General features: G+C 34.5%; 2 protein-coding genes across 3 annotated transcripts; one reads left to right on the forward strand and one right to left on the reverse strand.

Annotated features, from left to right (window-relative positions):
- Positions 1-9,242: 9,242 nt before the first annotated feature.
- LOC137811182 (isoflavone reductase homolog) lies at positions 9,243-12,286 on the forward strand. The gene is made up of 4 exons (XM_068612817.1): positions 9,243-10,070; positions 11,247-11,487; positions 11,621-11,824; positions 11,916-12,286. The coding sequence occupies exons 1-4, from the start codon at positions 9,741-9,743 to the stop codon at positions 12,077-12,079; spliced, it is 939 nt and encodes a 312-aa protein (XP_068468918.1). The 5' UTR covers positions 9,243-9,740; the 3' UTR covers positions 12,080-12,286.
- Positions 11,574-15,569, reverse strand: LOC137811183 (myb family transcription factor PHL11). Of its 2 annotated transcripts, XM_068612819.1 has the most exons (7): positions 14,706-15,118; positions 14,423-14,543; positions 13,983-14,059; positions 13,542-13,602; positions 13,288-13,360; positions 13,023-13,092; positions 11,574-12,893 (listed from the first exon to the last, which is right to left on the reverse strand). In XM_068612819.1, exons 3-7 carry the CDS (start codon positions 14,028-14,030, stop codon positions 12,501-12,503), a joined length of 645 nt encoding a protein of 214 aa, XP_068468920.1. In that variant the 5' UTR covers positions 14,031-14,059; positions 14,423-14,543; positions 14,706-15,118; the 3' UTR covers positions 11,574-12,500. The 2 variants fall into 2 exon arrangements, with proteins under 2 accessions (XP_068468920.1, XP_068468919.1); XM_068612818.1 differs by lacking the exon at positions 14,423-14,543 and having other exon boundaries at positions 14,706-15,569.
- Between the last annotated feature and the right edge of the window lie 3,409 nt (positions 15,570-18,978).

The raw sequence follows: 18,978 nt of genomic DNA on the forward strand, positions 1-18,978 counted from the left end.
AAGTAAAACAACAATACCAATAATCAATTAAGAACTAAGTATTTTAATATAAGATATCACTTCATTACATAAGAGTTTGAGCAGAGTACTCCCAATCCCAAAGGGTAGAATTAGCCACACATACTTCTAGCACCTTCCATTCTCCCAATTGGGTTACAATTCACTCTATGGTGTTTTCCTCTCAATCTGGCACACTAGGGTTGAACCTTTAGCCCCCTATTTATCCTAATTTTCTAGGTTTATGTGGCTTGCTGTGTCGCGCTAATGGGCTAAGTGATAAAACATAAAAAAGATGTTCAATCTTTCTTTGCATATTCTTCCATTCTAGGACCTTCCAGCTTTCTTTTTTTAGCTTAAATTATTCTTCTTTACTCCAAATCTTCAAACCTCTCTAGAAATCTGCACTTAACACCAAATTTAAGAATAAAATGCTTTTATTCAAATAAAACTCATAAAAAATAAGTGCCTATATTTTAATATGAAATATTACTGAAATTAGACACTTATCACCATGCAGATAGACAAATTTGCAATCACTAAAGTATTGATAGATCAGGACAGTTCAGTCGACATTCTTTACTGGAAAACTTTCAAAAAGATGATAATTCCAGAAACAAACATACAGCCTTATGAGGAGCAGATTGTTGGGTTCTCAGGTGAGCGGGTTGATACAAAATGATATCTCAATTTATTCACAACTTTTGGAGAGGAAGGATGCCTCAGTAAAATCATAAATGGCAGGTATCTATTAGTAAATGCAAATACCTCATATAACATATTGCTCGGATGTTCGTCCATCAACTGCCTGAAAGCAATAGTCTCAACCCTTCATTTGGCAATGAAATTCCCTTCCACGACCGGAGATATTGCAACAGTACATGTAGAATAAAGGATAGTCAGGGAATGTTATGTTGCTAGCCTAAAGGTCGAGCCCACCAGACGATTGTACATGACGTCATCACATGAGAAATCTCCAAGAAGACGAGGGCAGTCACCAGAGAGACAGTCACGATACAAGCACCCAGAGGAACACAAGGCTGCCTTAGTAGATTTAGATCCTCGGCTTGACGTCGCCCGTATGGAGGCAGGTGAAGACCTCCAGCCCTTACCCCTCCGGGACGATGAACATAAAACTTACATTGGATTGTCCCTAAACCCAAACGTCCGGAAGTTAGTGAGCACAACCCTAATTAAAAACTCTGATTTATTTGTCCGGACTGCTACATATATGCATGGAGTAAGTCCCAACGTCATTACCCATCGCCCCTCCATTTACAAGGAAGCCAGACCAGTAGCCCAAAAGAAACAAAAGTTGGGGGAGGAACGACGTAAAGCCGTCCGAGAAGAAACCGACAAATTGGTGAAAGTAGGTTTGATTCGAAGAGCTCATTATACCACATGGTTGGCCAACGTAGTTGGCGAACATATATTTATTCACACACAATAACCTTAATCATAGATTATTGGACTATAATAATAATAAATCCATTATTTTAATTAATATTCTTATAATTGAGTTTATTTGGGCCTTAACTATTATTTTTGTTAATTTTGTGTTTTTAGAGTAAATTCTCCAGAGGAAACATCTACCTTCAAATATGCAAAAGTCCAAGTTGCTTCTTGAACCAAAACAGGAAACAAATTTCTAGGAGAAGAAAGCGAAAATAAAATCTACAATATCTCAGAAACAGAATTGGAAACAATCTTCTGCAAAATACAAGAATTCTAGAAAGTTGGAAACTACTAACAAAATATAAACTACATTATTTTCCTAAAATCCTTGGAGCATAAAAGCCTATAAAAGGACACAAGCATCAAGGAGAAGGGGGAAAGCTTCATAGGGTTTTCTTAGTTTCTTTTCTTCTTTGTAATTCTCTTGTTTTTCCTCCGCATGGAAGGCTAAACCTTTTTGGTTGATTCCTTTGTAATTTCCTATTGAGCTCTGAGGTTTCGGTCGATAAAAGTTTCTATTTTTAATTGTCTATAACAGTTGTTTTAATAGTTTAATCTTCTGGAAAACTGGTTTTTGTGAGAGGTTGTATTTGAACGCATGTTTGAGAGTTTTCCTTATCTTAAACTTTGGTTTCTTAGTTAGTTCGTATTGTTCCAATTAATTTCTTGGGCGCATGATTCAAGAGAGAGGAGATAAGCATTCCCATAGAGTATACGCATGAAACAAAGTGGGTATTGATTAAACTAGTAGACGCATGTTTTACTGATGAGTTGCGCAGTGACGCCCGGAAGACAGAAGGAAAATTCTCCTGCAATTGGAAAGGGTCATTTCGAATTGCCGACACAAGAGTAGGAGGTGCTTACTACTTTTAGAATATTTATCAGGAATATTTTTATCGAGAACGTGGAATGCCACGCATATCAAATTCTATTATAGCTGATAAACTTTATTAGTGTACTCTTTCCTCGCTTGGTCGTTTTATCCCTAAGGAGGGTTTTCAACCGGGAAGGTTTTAACGAGGCACTTTAAAAACACTCCAGTCTTGCATCCCTTTCTTTATTTTACATTGCATCCATACAACACATCTCAACTAATTATTTTGATGGTCTATCCGTCTGAAATACAATAATAACTTTGTTATTCTAACCAATCCGTCAGTCTGAAATACAATAATAACTTTGTTATTCTAACCGGTTTGTCGGTCTGAAATTCAATCATAACTTCGTTATTTTACTAGTCTATTAGTCTGAAATACAATAACTTGTTATTCTAACCGGTCCATCGGTCTGAAATTCAATCATAACTTCGTTATTCTACTGGTCTATTAGTCTGAAACACAATAACTTAGTTACTGGTCTATTAGTCTGAAATACAATCCTAACTTCGTTATTTTACCGTTCGCTTGGCCCAAAATTCATTGTTAACTCTTTCAAAGATTCTTTAACACTCGCTTGGTCCAAAGATTATTAACGTCAAGCACAAGTATTTTACCCAAATCCACTCATTCAGCAAAGCCAGATAACGAATATATAAAAGCAAGAATAAAAGGTATATGGTCATTCATATGCAGTTAAGAGTAAAAATGCGGTAATAAAAATTGTTCCAAGCCCACAACTCGGGTCCAGCTTTTCAAATTCACTATATTATCTCGTCGACCGACAGTTCTGGCTCGATCACCTTGATACGTTGAGGTTCTTCCTCTTCCATAGCATTCTCAACATTCCCACCATGTGGCACCAGTTCTCCACTAACTACATCTTTGTTCAAATCATAACAAAGGTCCTCCATCAGACACCATGATAAAAAACTGCTTGTTGTATGTCCTGATAAAAACTCTTTTCATTTATTTTTAACATAAACTCCTGACACCTCTCTATCTCGACAATGAGGGATTTTTCTTTGTCCTCGACGTCAACTTTCTCTTTCAGAAGTTGATCCCTTTCGGCCTCTAGTTTGGTAAGTTGTGTCTTCAACGCCTCTTGTAATTCTTTGGTCGCTAGTTCATCCCTCCGCATCTTTTCTTTACAAGCCTCGGCAGCCTCCAAGGCCGCCTTCAAAGAATTAGTTGATTCCTCCAACTCGGCCCTCGGCTTAGGCACTAGTCATGTTTAATTCCTCACCAAGCGTCTTACCCACGACAGTAGCCTGACTTTGTAATTCAACTAATTCTTCTATCAAGTTTCTAGTTGGTATGGCCACCAGAACGCCTTTATCTTCTGGGAGAAATTCAAACTGCACTACCTGTGCCACTTGCATCAAAGGGCTTAGCATGGAAGGTTGCCTAATGGATGATTGCCCGGTCTCGGGACCAGCTTGGACCTTAGGCGGATGACCCCTCTTTCGACTAGCTGCCGGTGGAATCGGAGAAATGGTCGGGATAACTTCAATTGGGGTAATAGCTTTTTCTTTCCCAGTCCCCTCAAAGCTTTTGAGTTTCCGTTCGGCCGCTTGCCGCTTCAGATTACTCATGAACTTGCTCAGAGCTAGATCCATCCGTAAGATAATAGCTGCAAAGTACATATAAAATTAACCCACATCAACATAACGAATACATAGTCAGATGCAGAAAATCTACGTACCATTGAAATTTATCCACTTCTTGGATGACCCATGTAAAGCTATCAGCTCTCGGATGAGCAGCTTATAGGGAAGTTGATCAAAAACTACCAAAATTGATTTGTCCAACGGTGAGATAGATGACCACAACCAATTACCAAGCTGGGTCGGATTCTCCGTCCAATGGAAAGGAAATTTGGTACGCCCATCCGCATTATAAAACAGATCTCAGCCATCCGACTCCACAAAAATTTTGAAATACTTTTCTTTAAAACTTTTGTATGAAGTAGTAAAAGCAACAAATCGAATATTGCCCGGTCGGCTAGACAAAGACAACCAGCTCACAGGAGTTGCTGTGAGTTGATTTTAGGTTGATTCATTAGATGACACTTTTTAGAATTAGGATCAAGATTCTTAAGCAATTATGAACACAAGAACAAGAACAAAACTAACCAATTAAAACAACACAAGAAGATTGAATCGATTAGAAATAGAAAATAAGAACAATGAACCGAATGAACTTATGAAACAACTCAATTAAACCGAATAGAAACACATCTTAAGAAGATGATAAGATTGAAACATTCAACAAACACATTCAACCGATTAGAATCAAGAAACAACAAGAATATACTCATTGAAATCAAGAACAAATGAACAAGACATGTTTTTAGAATTTGATATGGAATGGAAATGAAAAGTTGGAAAATTATGTGGTTGAAGCAAGGGAAGAGGAACACACTACTTGGAAGGTGAATAGGCTCCAAGATGAGTGAAGAATGCCGCCACTTGAGAGCTCCTAAAGACTCACAAGATAAGACTAGGAAAAGGAGAACAAGTCTCACAAATTCTCACTCAATTTGAGAAGAGTAACTTTACTTCAATTTCAATGTGTCATTACAAGAACCAAGCACCTCTATATATAGTGTAGAGGGTCGGTCATTCAAAAGGCAAAAGTGGGAAGAAGCAAATGAAAAGGCATCTTGAAATGTCGCCCCAAACAAGTCACAAACTCTATGAAAAGTGTTACTTTTCTACTACTTTCTCATAAGTCCTATACTCCTTTTCATACTTCCCTTTTATGTTCTATTTTAAATCTATTATAAATAAATTACAAAAAGATATATCAATTAAAGCTCATCTACTAATGCTTGTGCCCTTGCTCTTAGTAATCTTTTGGGCTTGGGCCTCAATGTTAAGAACACTAACAAGAAGAACTTCAAGTGTTGTGGTCCTTGACCATTCCTCCTATTGATGGAATCTCCATTTGCTTGTTGAGATGACCTTTCAAAGTTAGCATTCATGGTCATCTTTGGGTCGTATTAGAAGTACTTAGACAGGTATTATAATAATATAAAAAAGCTTCAGGTGTGGGCAGAAGTTTAAAACGGTGACAAAGCACTCGGAACGCCTAAAGGGCCGCCCACAAGTTTGGGTGCAATTGAGTGGGTGCTACATTGAGGATCCAAAGGACCCCAATGATAAAAATCATCAAAAGGCAAGGTTACGTGCAAATCAGCGAAAAAAGTACTATATACAAAGAAAAAAATTTGGGGCGCGTTTTCCCGACCATGACATACACGATCGGTAAGACCACAAATATCAGCCATTATCGCATCTAACGGACAGTCATAAGTTAGAAATGAATTTTTAGCCAAAAACTGGTCTAAACTATCAGAATCCCTCAACCTAGTGGGAATTTTTAACACTAATGGATCAACCCAATCATAACTTGGGTCGTCCGACGATTGACCTGACCCACTACCCTCTATCGCACTACCTAACGTAGTACGAGTCACAGATGATTCGGTATTAGCAACGTTATCAGAAGAATCCACAGAAGAAGACATTACTGACTTGAAAACTTGACAATTTAAGGAAAGTAGCGGACTCGGCACTTGGAGCAAACGACACAAGTTCTAGGAGCAAGCAGGAAAGCGTAAACCCTCCCACGTTCTAATGAAGTGCTATTTATAGCAAAGCAAGTAAGAGAGAGAGTCCTCTACCCTTCATCCAACACCATTAGATATAATGTGATCCAATGGCCAACACTACTCGGCATCCGAAACGACACGAAATCCCCACCATTGAATGCATGTAATGAAACAGTGCATCTCGAAACGGTGGCTCTGCCAAACGTCACATATCTGTCACGCATTGAATGTTGCCAGCAGTCATGCATCACCTCGAGAACCCCAACCATCCTACACGACTCTTCAGAAATGAATCTCTTCGATCTCGGGGGGCAAGTGTATCGGTCGGGGCTGGACGACCGGGTAACCAACCACTCGAGTCAAATAACATTTACAAAGAAATAAATAAGCAGTTACAAATAATGTTGAATGGGTCAAATGCACATTCCGAAATATCAGGGAAATATCCCAATATAATGATAGAAACTAACAAAACCGAAAGATACACTTCCATGATATCAAGGAACCACTATGCATGTTAGTTGTTAACTGACTATCCACCTCACACATGTAAAAGCCCATGAATCAACATTATAAATAGAACTATTTGCGAGAAAATGAGGTACGTTTTTTGATATTCTAGGAGAACACACTTAAATCATAGCGCTAAGTTGAGCGTCGAAGTGTAATCGTAGGTACCCCCAACCGGCGGAGCACCTACGAAAAAGGGAGGAAGCTTGAAGAAACTCAAGGACAACCGACACGTCAAAAATTTTGTACCCAACAGACATGTATTACCTGGGCCCCTCTACCCCGTATAGGTACATTTTATGATTTGCCTAGATAGATGTGTTTGCATGTGGTAATTATAGTTTCAGGATTAATCTTTGTTAGTTTAGAGTCCGAGTAATATATTTAGATTATTGATCATGACTATGTGGCGTAAGTTAAGTTATCCTGTGTTTTCTTTATGAGTTTGAACTCTTTGTGAGTACTCCTACTATGTGTGGAGCGAAAACATGAATTTAGTTAAGTTAAGGAAGAAAATTACCTTACTTTTAGGTCTATTTTGGCTTAAGTGAAAATTTGGTGGTTGATAATTTTTTATTGTTTCGATTAAATTTTATGAAAAAGTTATTTATATATGTAATTCAAAATAATTAGTTTATGTGTTATGCGATTTTCTATGATATCTTTGGATTGTTTAAAAATCTAAATTTTTGTGTAAATGAGTGGTGTACCTATGTGTGATATGAAATATGAATTATATGAAAATGTGATCGAAACATAGTATTTCAAGAAAGTAAATACCATGTTGAGATTGTTAGGATGTGCATTGACTAGTGATTCGTCAAGAAAGAGGTATACTGACTCTACTAGTATATTGAAATCAAATAGATAGAGATGATCAGTTGGTGAGAGTCGAATGAGATTCATATGATTAAGTATGTGCTTTGAAAGATAATTGGTTTAACATGTCATATGAACTAACAATCTCATATGAGATGATTTGGTACTGAGACTATTATGCGCATGAATGTGGATTTCACAACACGATAGTATGATAGGTACATATTTCTGAGTCTAACACGATTCTTTCGAAAGTAAAATCAAATGTCTATGATGTTGTGTCAGTAAAATTCTAACATAAAAAATATTAATTGTGAATTATTTATAGACACTTTACTCCTTTGTTAAAATGTAATGAAACTTTGATAAAACTTCATTTCAAATAATATCAAATAGATAATCTTTTATTATTATTTTATTTTTAATATATGTATATATTTTAAATTTCTTATGAATATGAATTTATTTTGAAATATTTTATGAATAATACGTATATATATTTAATTAAATATCTCTATATGCGTGATATATATATTTTAGATGATGTAAGATGTTACAAAATTAGATTATAAATTTTTTTACTTGGATGAAATGGATATTAGCACTAACAATTTAAACAAACCAATTTTGAAAACTCTACTATTAGATTAGGTGAAGTGACTGGAGTGAGATAGTTCTATAATCCAACTCATTTTTTAGGTATAAAATACAACTATGATGAACCAACCACTCCAACAACATTTTCAGGTGAGTTGACATCAATAATTTTTAAATCAGTCACAAAACAATGGGTTTGGTGGGTTTCTTAAATTTTCAAAACATGCGATGCAATTGCAATGGCTATAAAAAAAATTGGTTAAATAAATTAAGTTAATAGAATAATAGCAATAATAATAATAATCATCCTTTTTCTCTTTAATTAAACAATATCCCTGCTCTCTGCTAAACACACTATAGATATTTTTAGTTTTAAATATACTTTTTATTCCCATTAAATATATGATTTTATTTTGTTAATAATTTAAAACATAGAAAACAAATCATTATATGAATGATTTGTTAAGATGATTATTCTCATTTGAAGAAAATGGCTCAACTGCTATATAGGCCATGGTTTTTCCACATGCATAGTTGGTCAACAACCAAAAACCCTTTTTCTGAAGTTTTCCTTTCTCTTCATTTTCAAATTTTACCAACTCAAATTCCACAAATCTAAAATCTGAAATTTCAAATCTGTTCTTATTCAAGAAGAGACGAAAGACAACGTCACATAAAAAAATTGATCATCTCCCCCAACATAAAAACACAAATGTATAATATAAAATCTTTAATTTGTAGAAAATGATCAAACCAGATAGTGTCAAAATGAAATCAAAGTCTATCATAAAATAAATAAATGACATCCAAAGTCGTTGTTGTTTCTTCAAGTCAAGTATGAATAATAATTTTAAAATAATGATTAAAAATAATTCCTTTTTCAAATGGATAGTTAAATTTTAAATATTTCATAATAATTTATTTGAAATAATACTTGAGGAGAGAAACGGTGCCATGGACCTAGTTTACAAGTCTTTAAAACTGATAAACTTCATAATGTCTTTGTCAGATTGGTATGATGCTGTATGATTTTTCTCATTTTTCTTTGACCTTTGGTTCAAGATTTGTGGCTAATTTTCTTCTGTGGAAGTTTTGATGTGTAGGAAAAAAAAAATTAATCTTTGAAAGATGCATTCATTATGTCATCATTCTTGTTTTTCATATACTTCATCAATTAAATCATTTAAGAACTCTGTTTTGTATGAAGTGCTCACCTACAGACAAAGACATCAATGCGACACTATTCCATGTTTTGAATGAAATAAATTGAAAAGACATGATTAAAAGTTAGTGGCTAAGGAATCTTATGGCAAAATAATTTTCTTTAATGAACTAAGATGATAACAACAAACATATCTTATGTTATAATGTTTTTACTACCTTGTTCATTCCTTAGAAATTGGTAACTTATGTCCCTTCAGCTATGTCCAAGTTGAAAAATCAACCTACCTTAATTATTAGCCCATGGTAAGCTTTCTGTAAAATACTTACTTTTCTTATCCTTTTTTCAAACCCACTTCATATTCAACATCAAGAAACTTTTGTGGAAAAATATGATAAATGTAAGCAATAATTTGTTTAATTTATTTTTAATACAATTCTAGCACATTCTTAAGCTTAATCCTGAAGATTGAAAATGATATTTTTGTCTTTCAAGACCATCAACTTCCTACTTAGTGAGAGTAACTTGAACTACACCTTTTCTATATTTCTTCCTTTCTTGGTAGAACTATACAGAAGTTGTGGGAAGAAATACATTAATACGCCTAAACAGGAATGAGCAAACGTGAAAGTAAAGGTTGAGTTTTTTCACAAGTTTTTATATATAGTTGGCATTGGCTGGTGGATTTAGTCAAAACTAAGGCGAGGCAATGGGAAAGAGCAAGGTTCTTGTTGTGGGGGGAACTGGGTATGTGGGAAGGAGGATAGTGAAGGCAAGTCTAGAACAAGGGCATGAAACCTATGTTCTTCAACGTCCTGAATTGGGGTTAGATATTGAGAAGTTGCAGATGCTGCTTTCATTCAAGAAGCAAGGTGCTCACCTTGTGGAGGCTTCTTTTTCTGATCATCAGAGCTTGGTGGATGCTGTGAAACTTGTGGATGTTGTGATTTGCACCATGTCTGGGGTTCATTTTCGCTCTCACAGCTTGTTGATGCAGCTCCAACTTGTTGAGGCCATCAAAGTTGCAGGAAATGTCAAGGTATGTGTTTTTCGTATGTATGTGACACACATCCAACTTCACATAACACCAATTTGTGTTTATCTCTTTTCATCTTGATTATGACATGAATGTAAACAAAGTAAGTGTTGTTATACAAACTGATGTATGTGTAAGTTTTTTGCTTTCTCATGGATCATGTTATAATAAACTCTTTCTATAAGTTTCTTAACAACTGCTTAAGCAAAAGATATCATAATTAGACAAGAAGATTGAATACGATCTATAATTTTCAATAAATTTTAAAGAATAAAAGAATATGTTAAAGAAGTGTTAAAGTCTATCTTACTGATAGAATCATAGAACGTTGAGGTACACAACCATTTTTAAATCAGTGTTTTGTACCCTTCAATTCAAGCCTTAAAAGATAAATCAATCATAAGATGCCAATGAATTGGTTTAGCAGCAAATGTTATAGAAGCATAGGAAAAGGGCAATAAAAAGAGTAGGTCCAAAGAAATTGCATTGGTGTGTATACTGTGTAATCAGGTTTTGAGGCAAAGTGTATGCTCCTAACCGATATGACTAATTACTGTGCTGGTTTTGAAAAAACCACCTTGGTCTGGCCCAGTTCATTAACAGATACAATGTACCTGACAACCTTATAGTGACAATAAAAAGGCTATTTCTTCCTCCACAGATCAATTAAGATCAGCATCCATCATTTTTTTTAAAATCCTAAATTGCCCTTGTCACCTTTTTTGGATTTTCATATACAAAATGAGAAAAAAAAAACTTTTGAATCTTAGCATTGGGATGATATTTTTGAAGATACATCTCACTTTTGAATTGCATATTTCGAATTATCTTATTTTACCTTATTTGTGTTATGGATATAAATATAAAAAAAAAAAAAAAAAACAGACATTTCCTATGCAGGTATTAGGTTCATTTTACAATTTATCTGGTAAGGGAGAATTAGCCCAATAAAAATAGTATGTAGATAATTTCAAAGTTTTATGAAAAATTTATTTAGTTTTGGCTCAAATTTTACAATTATGGTACATTTAATTTTTACATTTGAATAGAACCGGTGAATATTTTTATAATCTTAATCATGCTATAAAAAACTTTAGATAAGTTGAATAATTTTTATTTTACTAATGACTGTCCTGTGACATTAAGAACTTATAATTTAAAAATTTGTTTGTTGTATAGCGTTTTCTGCCTTCAGAATTTGGCATGGACCCTGCACTTATGGGACATGCACTTGAACCGGGAAGAGTAACCTTCGATGACAAAATGACTGTAAGGAAAGCAATTGAAGATGCTAACATCCCTTTCACTTACATCTCTGCTAACTGCTTTGCTGGTTACTTTGTTGGTAACCTCTCTCAAATGGGGACCCTCCTCCCTCCACGAGACAAGGTCATTCTCTATGGTGATGGCAATGTCAAAGGTACACCATATTTTAGTATGACACTCTTTGCTGTCCAAGTGTGTGCAACTTATTCATAGTTTAAGAAATTAAGATACATTCACAGGTTGTCCAATACTCTATATATACTAATGAATATCCATTCACAATGCAGTTGTTTACATGGATGAAGATGATGTTGCAACATACACAATCAAGGCAACTGATGATCCTCGAACATTGAACAAGACTGTGTACCTAAGACCACCAGAAAACATTCTCACTCAAAGACAGCTAATTGAGAAGTGGGAGAAGCTCACAGGGAAGCAACTAGAGAAGTCCAGCATAAATGAACAGGATTTTCTTGCTTCCATGAAAGGTAAACAGTATACCCAGAAGAGAAAGTACTAAACTTTTCTAGTAATTCATTTATATCACCAAAAGATGACTTTGGTGAATGTGGATTCTAGGTTTGGACTATGCAGGCCAAGTGGGAGTGGGGCACTTCTATCATGTTTTCTATGAAGGGTGTTTGACAAATTTTGAAATAGGAGAAGGTGGAGAAGAAGCTTCAGCACTATATCCAGAGGTGAATTACACGCGCATGGATGAATACCTTCAAGTGTATGTGTGATGAGATTATAGGCATGAAAAGGTACAACACCAACCAAAAAAATTGGGAGTTGTTAAAATACAATTATTGAAGAGAGAGAATGCAAGAGATTCTAGTTTTTTTTCTGTTGAATGGTTTGTAATCATGTCTGCTGTAATTGTGAAATTTAATTTTTCATCTGAATTCCCAAACATAGAAGAAAATAATGGTCACCTCGATTATTGTTGATGTTGCCATTGCAAGCCTTTGAACTCGGGAGTGAAAAGAGAAAAACAAATGTAACCATTTTTAACTGAATAGCATGGATTTTGAAAAGGGTCTGTGATGTGATTGATATTTTAGCATCAACCTAGGGAGGGACAAAATTATTGAGAATATCTAGGGAAAGGGGTATATATCATTCAATCTAATGCCTAACTTAAAGTCTGACAATTCAAAAAATTTACCCCCTGTATGAAATCATATTGACATCCATTTCAGCCCCACCTGCAGATACAAGATCATTGCTACCCTTAATGTTCAAGTCAAACTCTATTGAACCCCCTTCAATCTTGGGCTTTTGATCCCTATTTTGTTCTCTCCCTACTTCCTCATAATGGAAATCTGAGCCATGATTCTTATTATAAAAATCAGTCACTTCTATTATGTTTTCTTTGCTATCTTTATTCATATTTTCCATGAAATTTGACAAAGCAGAGTTGAATTCTGTCAACTGAGCTCTTGATGCTTCAAGACTTCCTGATCCATCCAAGGAAAGGGTTCTCTGAGCTTTCTCTAACACTGCTTGCAAATACTTCCCTTGAGCCTCTATTCGCATCTGCAACTTCTTCTGTACCTGTTGGCAAGAAAGGAGTTTATTTAACACAAATGAATCAAGATTTTCTACAGTTGAACAGAAAAATTTAGAAAATCACATCTTACAAAAATGGAATTTAGAACTATGCAGGATAAAAATGAGAAATACCTCGAGCTGGTCTTCCAATCTCTTTTGAACTTCAATCTGATGCCTCAGTGCTTCTGCTATCGGGATCTCTCTATTTTAGTTAAGAAAATTTGTTAGGAAACGGAGAAACCAAACAAGTGCAAGAAGTGAGTTGCATTTACACAACTTCAGTTTTTTTTGTTTTTATGAAGTACACAAAGCTAAAAGGGCTTATTAAGGGGACAAGAAATTTAGATGAGAGTTTGGTTCATAGAAACTATAGTTATGCATATAATCTGAAACATACCCCCCTTCATTATCACCTCTGTAACTGGTGTTAGGCCCTGAAGAACGGTTACTAAAATTTACAAACGAACATCCTAAAAAGAAACAGAAACATGGAAAGAACATTATTACGATATTATCAAACATTGCCAGATATTATGTTCTCTATTTAAGTGAATAGTTTCTTGAGGTAAATCAACTGACAACTATTCTAAATGATCTGTTAAAAAATTGCATAGTATACTCAGTGTTTGTCAAAACTTGAAACGGACTCACTACTATTCTCTTTGTTCAGTTCCTCATTTTGTTTTCGAGCCTGCTGTCCAAGTCTGTACTTCTGCAAATTAACAAATAACAATACCAAATTATGACTCCAAATGGTGATTCTTTGATCATCGTTATCAGAAAATAAGAAAATTACAGAGAGGAAGACCAAACATAGCATGAGGGAGGTTCTACTTCAAATTTTCCAAAATTTGATTCATGAATTCCAAAAATCATTCACATATAAATTCAGTATTTTCACTCCTTCGTTTAGACTACTTTTTTTCCATCTTTCTACAAGAATTTTTTTATAGAACTAATTAAATAATGATAATATATCAAAATAACTTATACTTTGTCTTTTCACTTCTCCATCTATCTATCTTTCCTTCTACATTTTGTAAACTTATCCTCATGAATGAAATCTATTACATGCAAGTTGAATCTAATTACCTGTAAATGGCTCTTCAAATGATATAGTGTCAGACCTTTCAACCCCATTAACCTCAGAACAGACTTCGGAGTCGCCTCTGAACACAAAACAAACCATTTCAGATTAATGTCGTTTTCTGACAACAGAAACTTTCACCAACATTAAACCAGAAGATTATAAAATATTCCTAATGATCATTGAGTAAACATTGGATCAGTCCACAGCGTACATTAGCTGTACAAGAAAAATCCCTAGAGCAAAAAACTCGAAGGAAAGTGATTGGATATTTCCATCACATGTTTTCCCTTTCATTCTCCCAATGAACCAACGATTTGTTTTGTACCGCAAAAATAATGTACAGAGGAGGGACACACCAAATGCTACTTTAATTTCAGCATATATCAGCATGCAGATTATACGAACAACCCTTTGCTAGACAATACATAATTCTGTGACCAACCCAATTTCTTGATTTGGCGAAGCAAGTAATTGTAGTTTCTAAAAGCACCCCGTTACTCCACCTTTTTTCTACCCTTTCTGAACTCCAGTTTCAACAAAAACTTATCTCTCAAGTTAACTTTCTGTATCAACAACACCAACAGACATAATGCACATTTTTTAAATTCAATATACAAAAAAAAACAGAGACAGAAGAATTTGTTTAGTGAAAATACTTTTCAACTCTCAAAATTGAAATCGAAACATGCAACAATATGATGAGAGAAAAAAAATAGTGTACATACTATCGGGGCCACCAAGCTTTGTGACTGCATCCACAAAGCGATCATGAAGATCTGTTGTCCATCTTAGCCTTGGCTTCGGGTCTCGTGTCATAGTCATCACCACTCCATTATAACTTTCTCTTCCTCCACCCTCCATCACTCACTCCCTCACTTCTTATGCTTCTTCTTCAATTCAACTCAACCACCTTACTTTCTTTTCAACTTGAAAAGCAAATTCCAACAATCCCACTTGCAGCTTTTGCTTTATATATACCTCTCAGCCAAACAGCGCCTTCATTCTATCATCCCAAAAGCGAAAAAGGAGAAAGGAAAAAGAAGGGATCAGCTTAGGCCACAAGAAGATATACCATATACCCTTTGCAACTGGGCACTATGTTTTTGCTGATGGGAGAATATGCAATTCCACAACACACAACTCAAACAACCCCTAAGAAAAACACACTCTGATTATTAGCAATGATAACCTATTGGAACCAAACCATAAACACCAAACAAGTCAGAACAGAACATCATTGATTAGACACAAACAGAGGACTAGTGCGGCTAAAATAGAAAAGAAAAAAAAGGTGGCTCTATAGCGTAAGAAGCAACACTAGTAATAACAAAAGCATTAAATACGGCGTTTGATGGACTCTTATAATGATCTTTTGTAACAGTAATTCAATTATTTTGTTTCTAGTCATAAATAATTAACTGTTGCTAATATTATAGATGCATGAATGCATCGTTTTGGTGCAATGCATATAATTATTTTTATTATTAGTAATTAATAATGTTGAGTATTATTATTATGAGGTTGTAGAAACTATAGAAGCTACAATTTAGTTATAGGAACATGTTAGAGGAAATCTCGGCGACGAATCCGAAGTAACATCGTGGATACTACGTTATTTAATCGGAGATGAAACAGTACGGTGGTTTCATTGGTGCGCGTTGTGGCCGTTGGATGAGAATAACTGGAGAGGGAAGTGATCGAACGGACAACAATGCGGGATGGGAGACACGTGGATGCCAGCGTGGAATATTCGGAGGACAGAGAAATTAAAGAAAAATAAATGATGAGAGTTAGAGGGTCACATCACATGGATTGGATTGGAGAGAGAGGGAAGTGGGGCCCACAAAACGAACACGTTTTGGTTTGTCCGTTAGGGATGGTGACGGAAGAATATTCCCTCTCCGGCGGAGGAATGGAGGTGGGAGATGCATGCACTGTCTCAGACCACATTCTTTTTTTAATTATTTAGTTAAATCTATCCATGCACAATTCACCCTGTTTTACACATAATTTTGATTTTTTTTTTTGCATTTAACATGTGTTTTAATATAATCTATTTAATTTATATTAATCTTTAAAAGAGACAATATCTCAATAAGTAATGTATTTTTTGAATTTGAGTTAAGAACAATTGTAAGTAAAATAAAACGTGAGTGAGATTAAAAGATGGGATTTTTTTATTTTTATCCAAAATGTGTTACAAAAGAACAAAACGATGTTGGGTTCTGTTCTGTTCTTTCCAGAGTACTGTTATTTGGGTCGAGAATTTGTATAATGTGGTCCAATACTATAGAAGCTGTTCCAAACGTTACATATATCCAAATTGTATGTAAAACAAACATTAATTTTGTATCTTATGATTTTAATGTTGAAGTGTATCAGTGGTAACTTAGGTGAGAATGAAATTCGAACCACTGGAACAGAGTTTTCAACTATGCAAGATGGTAAAATTGTTGGTTATTGAAGAAATGTTTAGTCCGTGAAGAGGTGATAATCTTCCAGATCTAACACACAGTTCTTCTGTCTTATTTTACTCCATTTTTATCGTCTTCTCCTCATTTTTTATTGCCTGGATTTTATTCCTTTGCTTCTTTCTGGGTCCATCCTAATATCTCTTCCTCTCTGCTTTATCCACAGAATCACGATTAACTCTTCTCCTTAAAACAATAATTTCAACAAATAAAATTTTGTTTTTACAAGACATTAAAAACACTTAACTTATTCTTCTTCTCTTCTTAAATTCCCGGCTTTTTACCAATGAGTGGGTTTATTAGCTTGTTTGGATTCTTTCTTTCGTGAATTTTGACTTGTTCTTAGTTATTGGATATGGACCATCACTCAAATATTAGATTTGGTTCACCTCTTGACTTTTAAGTTCAAATCACTCTTGGGTGGATATGTATCTACAAGGAATTTCGATGATAAAATTAGCATCAATATACTCAATTATAAGATAAAAAGACTCTACTTACCTATTAAGCAAATCACATATTTATAATATTCATTGTTAAACTTAACTTGGTTGAACTTTTACTTTTCATTAGTTGCTATTACTAAATATATTTTTAGTATTTTGAATCTATTTATTGAAGTTTGATAGAATGTTATCTTACTCTAATATTTATTTATATTATTTTAATTTTTTAATATGCTGACGTCTTTCGATTTTTCGAATTCTCGGCTAGTAAGTAAAAAATTCAAAATAAAAAATGTAAAGCTTTTAACTTTTACTTTCTTCCTTTATTTCAAATTGGAATTAATGCACTACCACTTCTAAACTTGCAATCTTATAGAATGCTTTAAAATATTAATTGTTGAAGAGTCTAAAAAAATACTATAAATTTGTACAAAATGATGTGGTGGATGGGAAGTTGGCAGTTGTTATGGCAATGCAATCTACTATGGATCACATGTTCGGTTGGGCTACACTACAATGTCATGATGGTGGGAGAAATGTTCAAAATCGCATGCCCACACCATGCTTTGTTTCTTCCAAGGTTCACACACTCACTTTTTTTAATTATATTCTACCCTTTTCTAAAAGCAACATCTCTTTGAATACAAGTTTTTCTAAATAGCAGCTTCTTCTTCTACAATTCAAAAAGCCAACCTTGTGATCAATGCATTCATGTAACAAAAGTGGTTCAAATAGTAGTATTTTATTAAAAGGAAATTATGCTAATAAATCAGTTTTCAAATGCAAATTATAAGGGACAAACAAAGGGACTAAGTATTTGATGCTCTAGTTTGTTACTTTTCTTTGAATGAAAGCTCCACTGCCACTCAAATCCACACACCCAGTTTCACATATTCCAATTTTAGCAAAGTTGGAGCACTATGCCCAAACAATCCCCATCATTTACCTATATATATTCATCTGCATCAACACTCATAACCAGGATTCAATTCAATAAGCAATGTCATTTCAAAACATCTATGTTGAAACTTTTGATGAAAATAGCTCAAATTTTGAAGCAAATGATACAAATTACACATGGCTCTTGCTGCAAATATCTTGCAGACGAATATTCAGAAGGTGATTAATAAATAGTTTGATGCAATATGTATTAGTCACTATTCAACACTTCTGGAAACATGTGCACCAATCCTTTTTGGACCCTTCACCACATCAAAGACTAACACATTTGAAAAATGAAATCCAGAAGTGCAGTGCATCAAGAAAATTGATCAAAGTTCTTTGTGTTTCATTTTTAATCAGCTTAATCAATTCCTGGGATAATTAACTATCAACATCACCCGTCAACTCATGATAAGAGATGCAACTTTATACGATTATGCATGCTCTCATATTTCTGTGCACGCGCGTTTCAAAGATTGGATAAAAGCAGCTATCATCATCAGTTAATATACATATAATTTTGTTTATTTTGTATGCTTAATCCGTCCATGATCAAACATGTTGGTTGACTTAATATTTCAAATAATTAGACACTTATTAAGCATGCATTTAACCTCAGTTTGATGCAGAATCCCTCTGCGAAAGGAAGTAATGACAGTATGACAGACCAGACAAAAGTTCTTGAGAGATGAAATTAGGAAGAGGAGCACTAATTCTGATCTAATCTCGTAAAATCTATTTATAAAATGTTGTACTCTCTAATTACTTTTTAATTAATGTGTGATTTTCAACTACTAAGTGTAGTTTCCAACTAATAAGATTGAAGAGTAAAGAAGGGTTATTAAAGAGTGAAGCAAACATGATGTTGCCTATTCACCAACATAGAGCCCACAAAAGGACCCTTGGCACTCAAATTTTGTTTCATAGTTGATTGGTACTGAAACCACGCTGTTGGGAACATGATTATGGTGAAAGGAAAGAAGAATTAGTAGCATGAATTTCAAACTCTGACTAGAGTGCCTCAGAAAACCCAACTATTCAAAACTGGTCTCAAAGTCAAGCATTTCAAACCGTTGTTGCAGAGCTTGATAGGAAGAAAAAAAATGAAAGAAAAAAGTTTAAAATGGTTGCTTTAAGCC

The sequence above is a fragment of the Phaseolus vulgaris genome, chromosome 2 (genome assembly GCF_000499845.2).
Source record: "Phaseolus vulgaris cultivar G19833 chromosome 2, P. vulgaris v2.0, whole genome shotgun sequence".
NCBI classification, from domain to species: domain Eukaryota; kingdom Viridiplantae; phylum Streptophyta; class Magnoliopsida; order Fabales; family Fabaceae; genus Phaseolus; species Phaseolus vulgaris.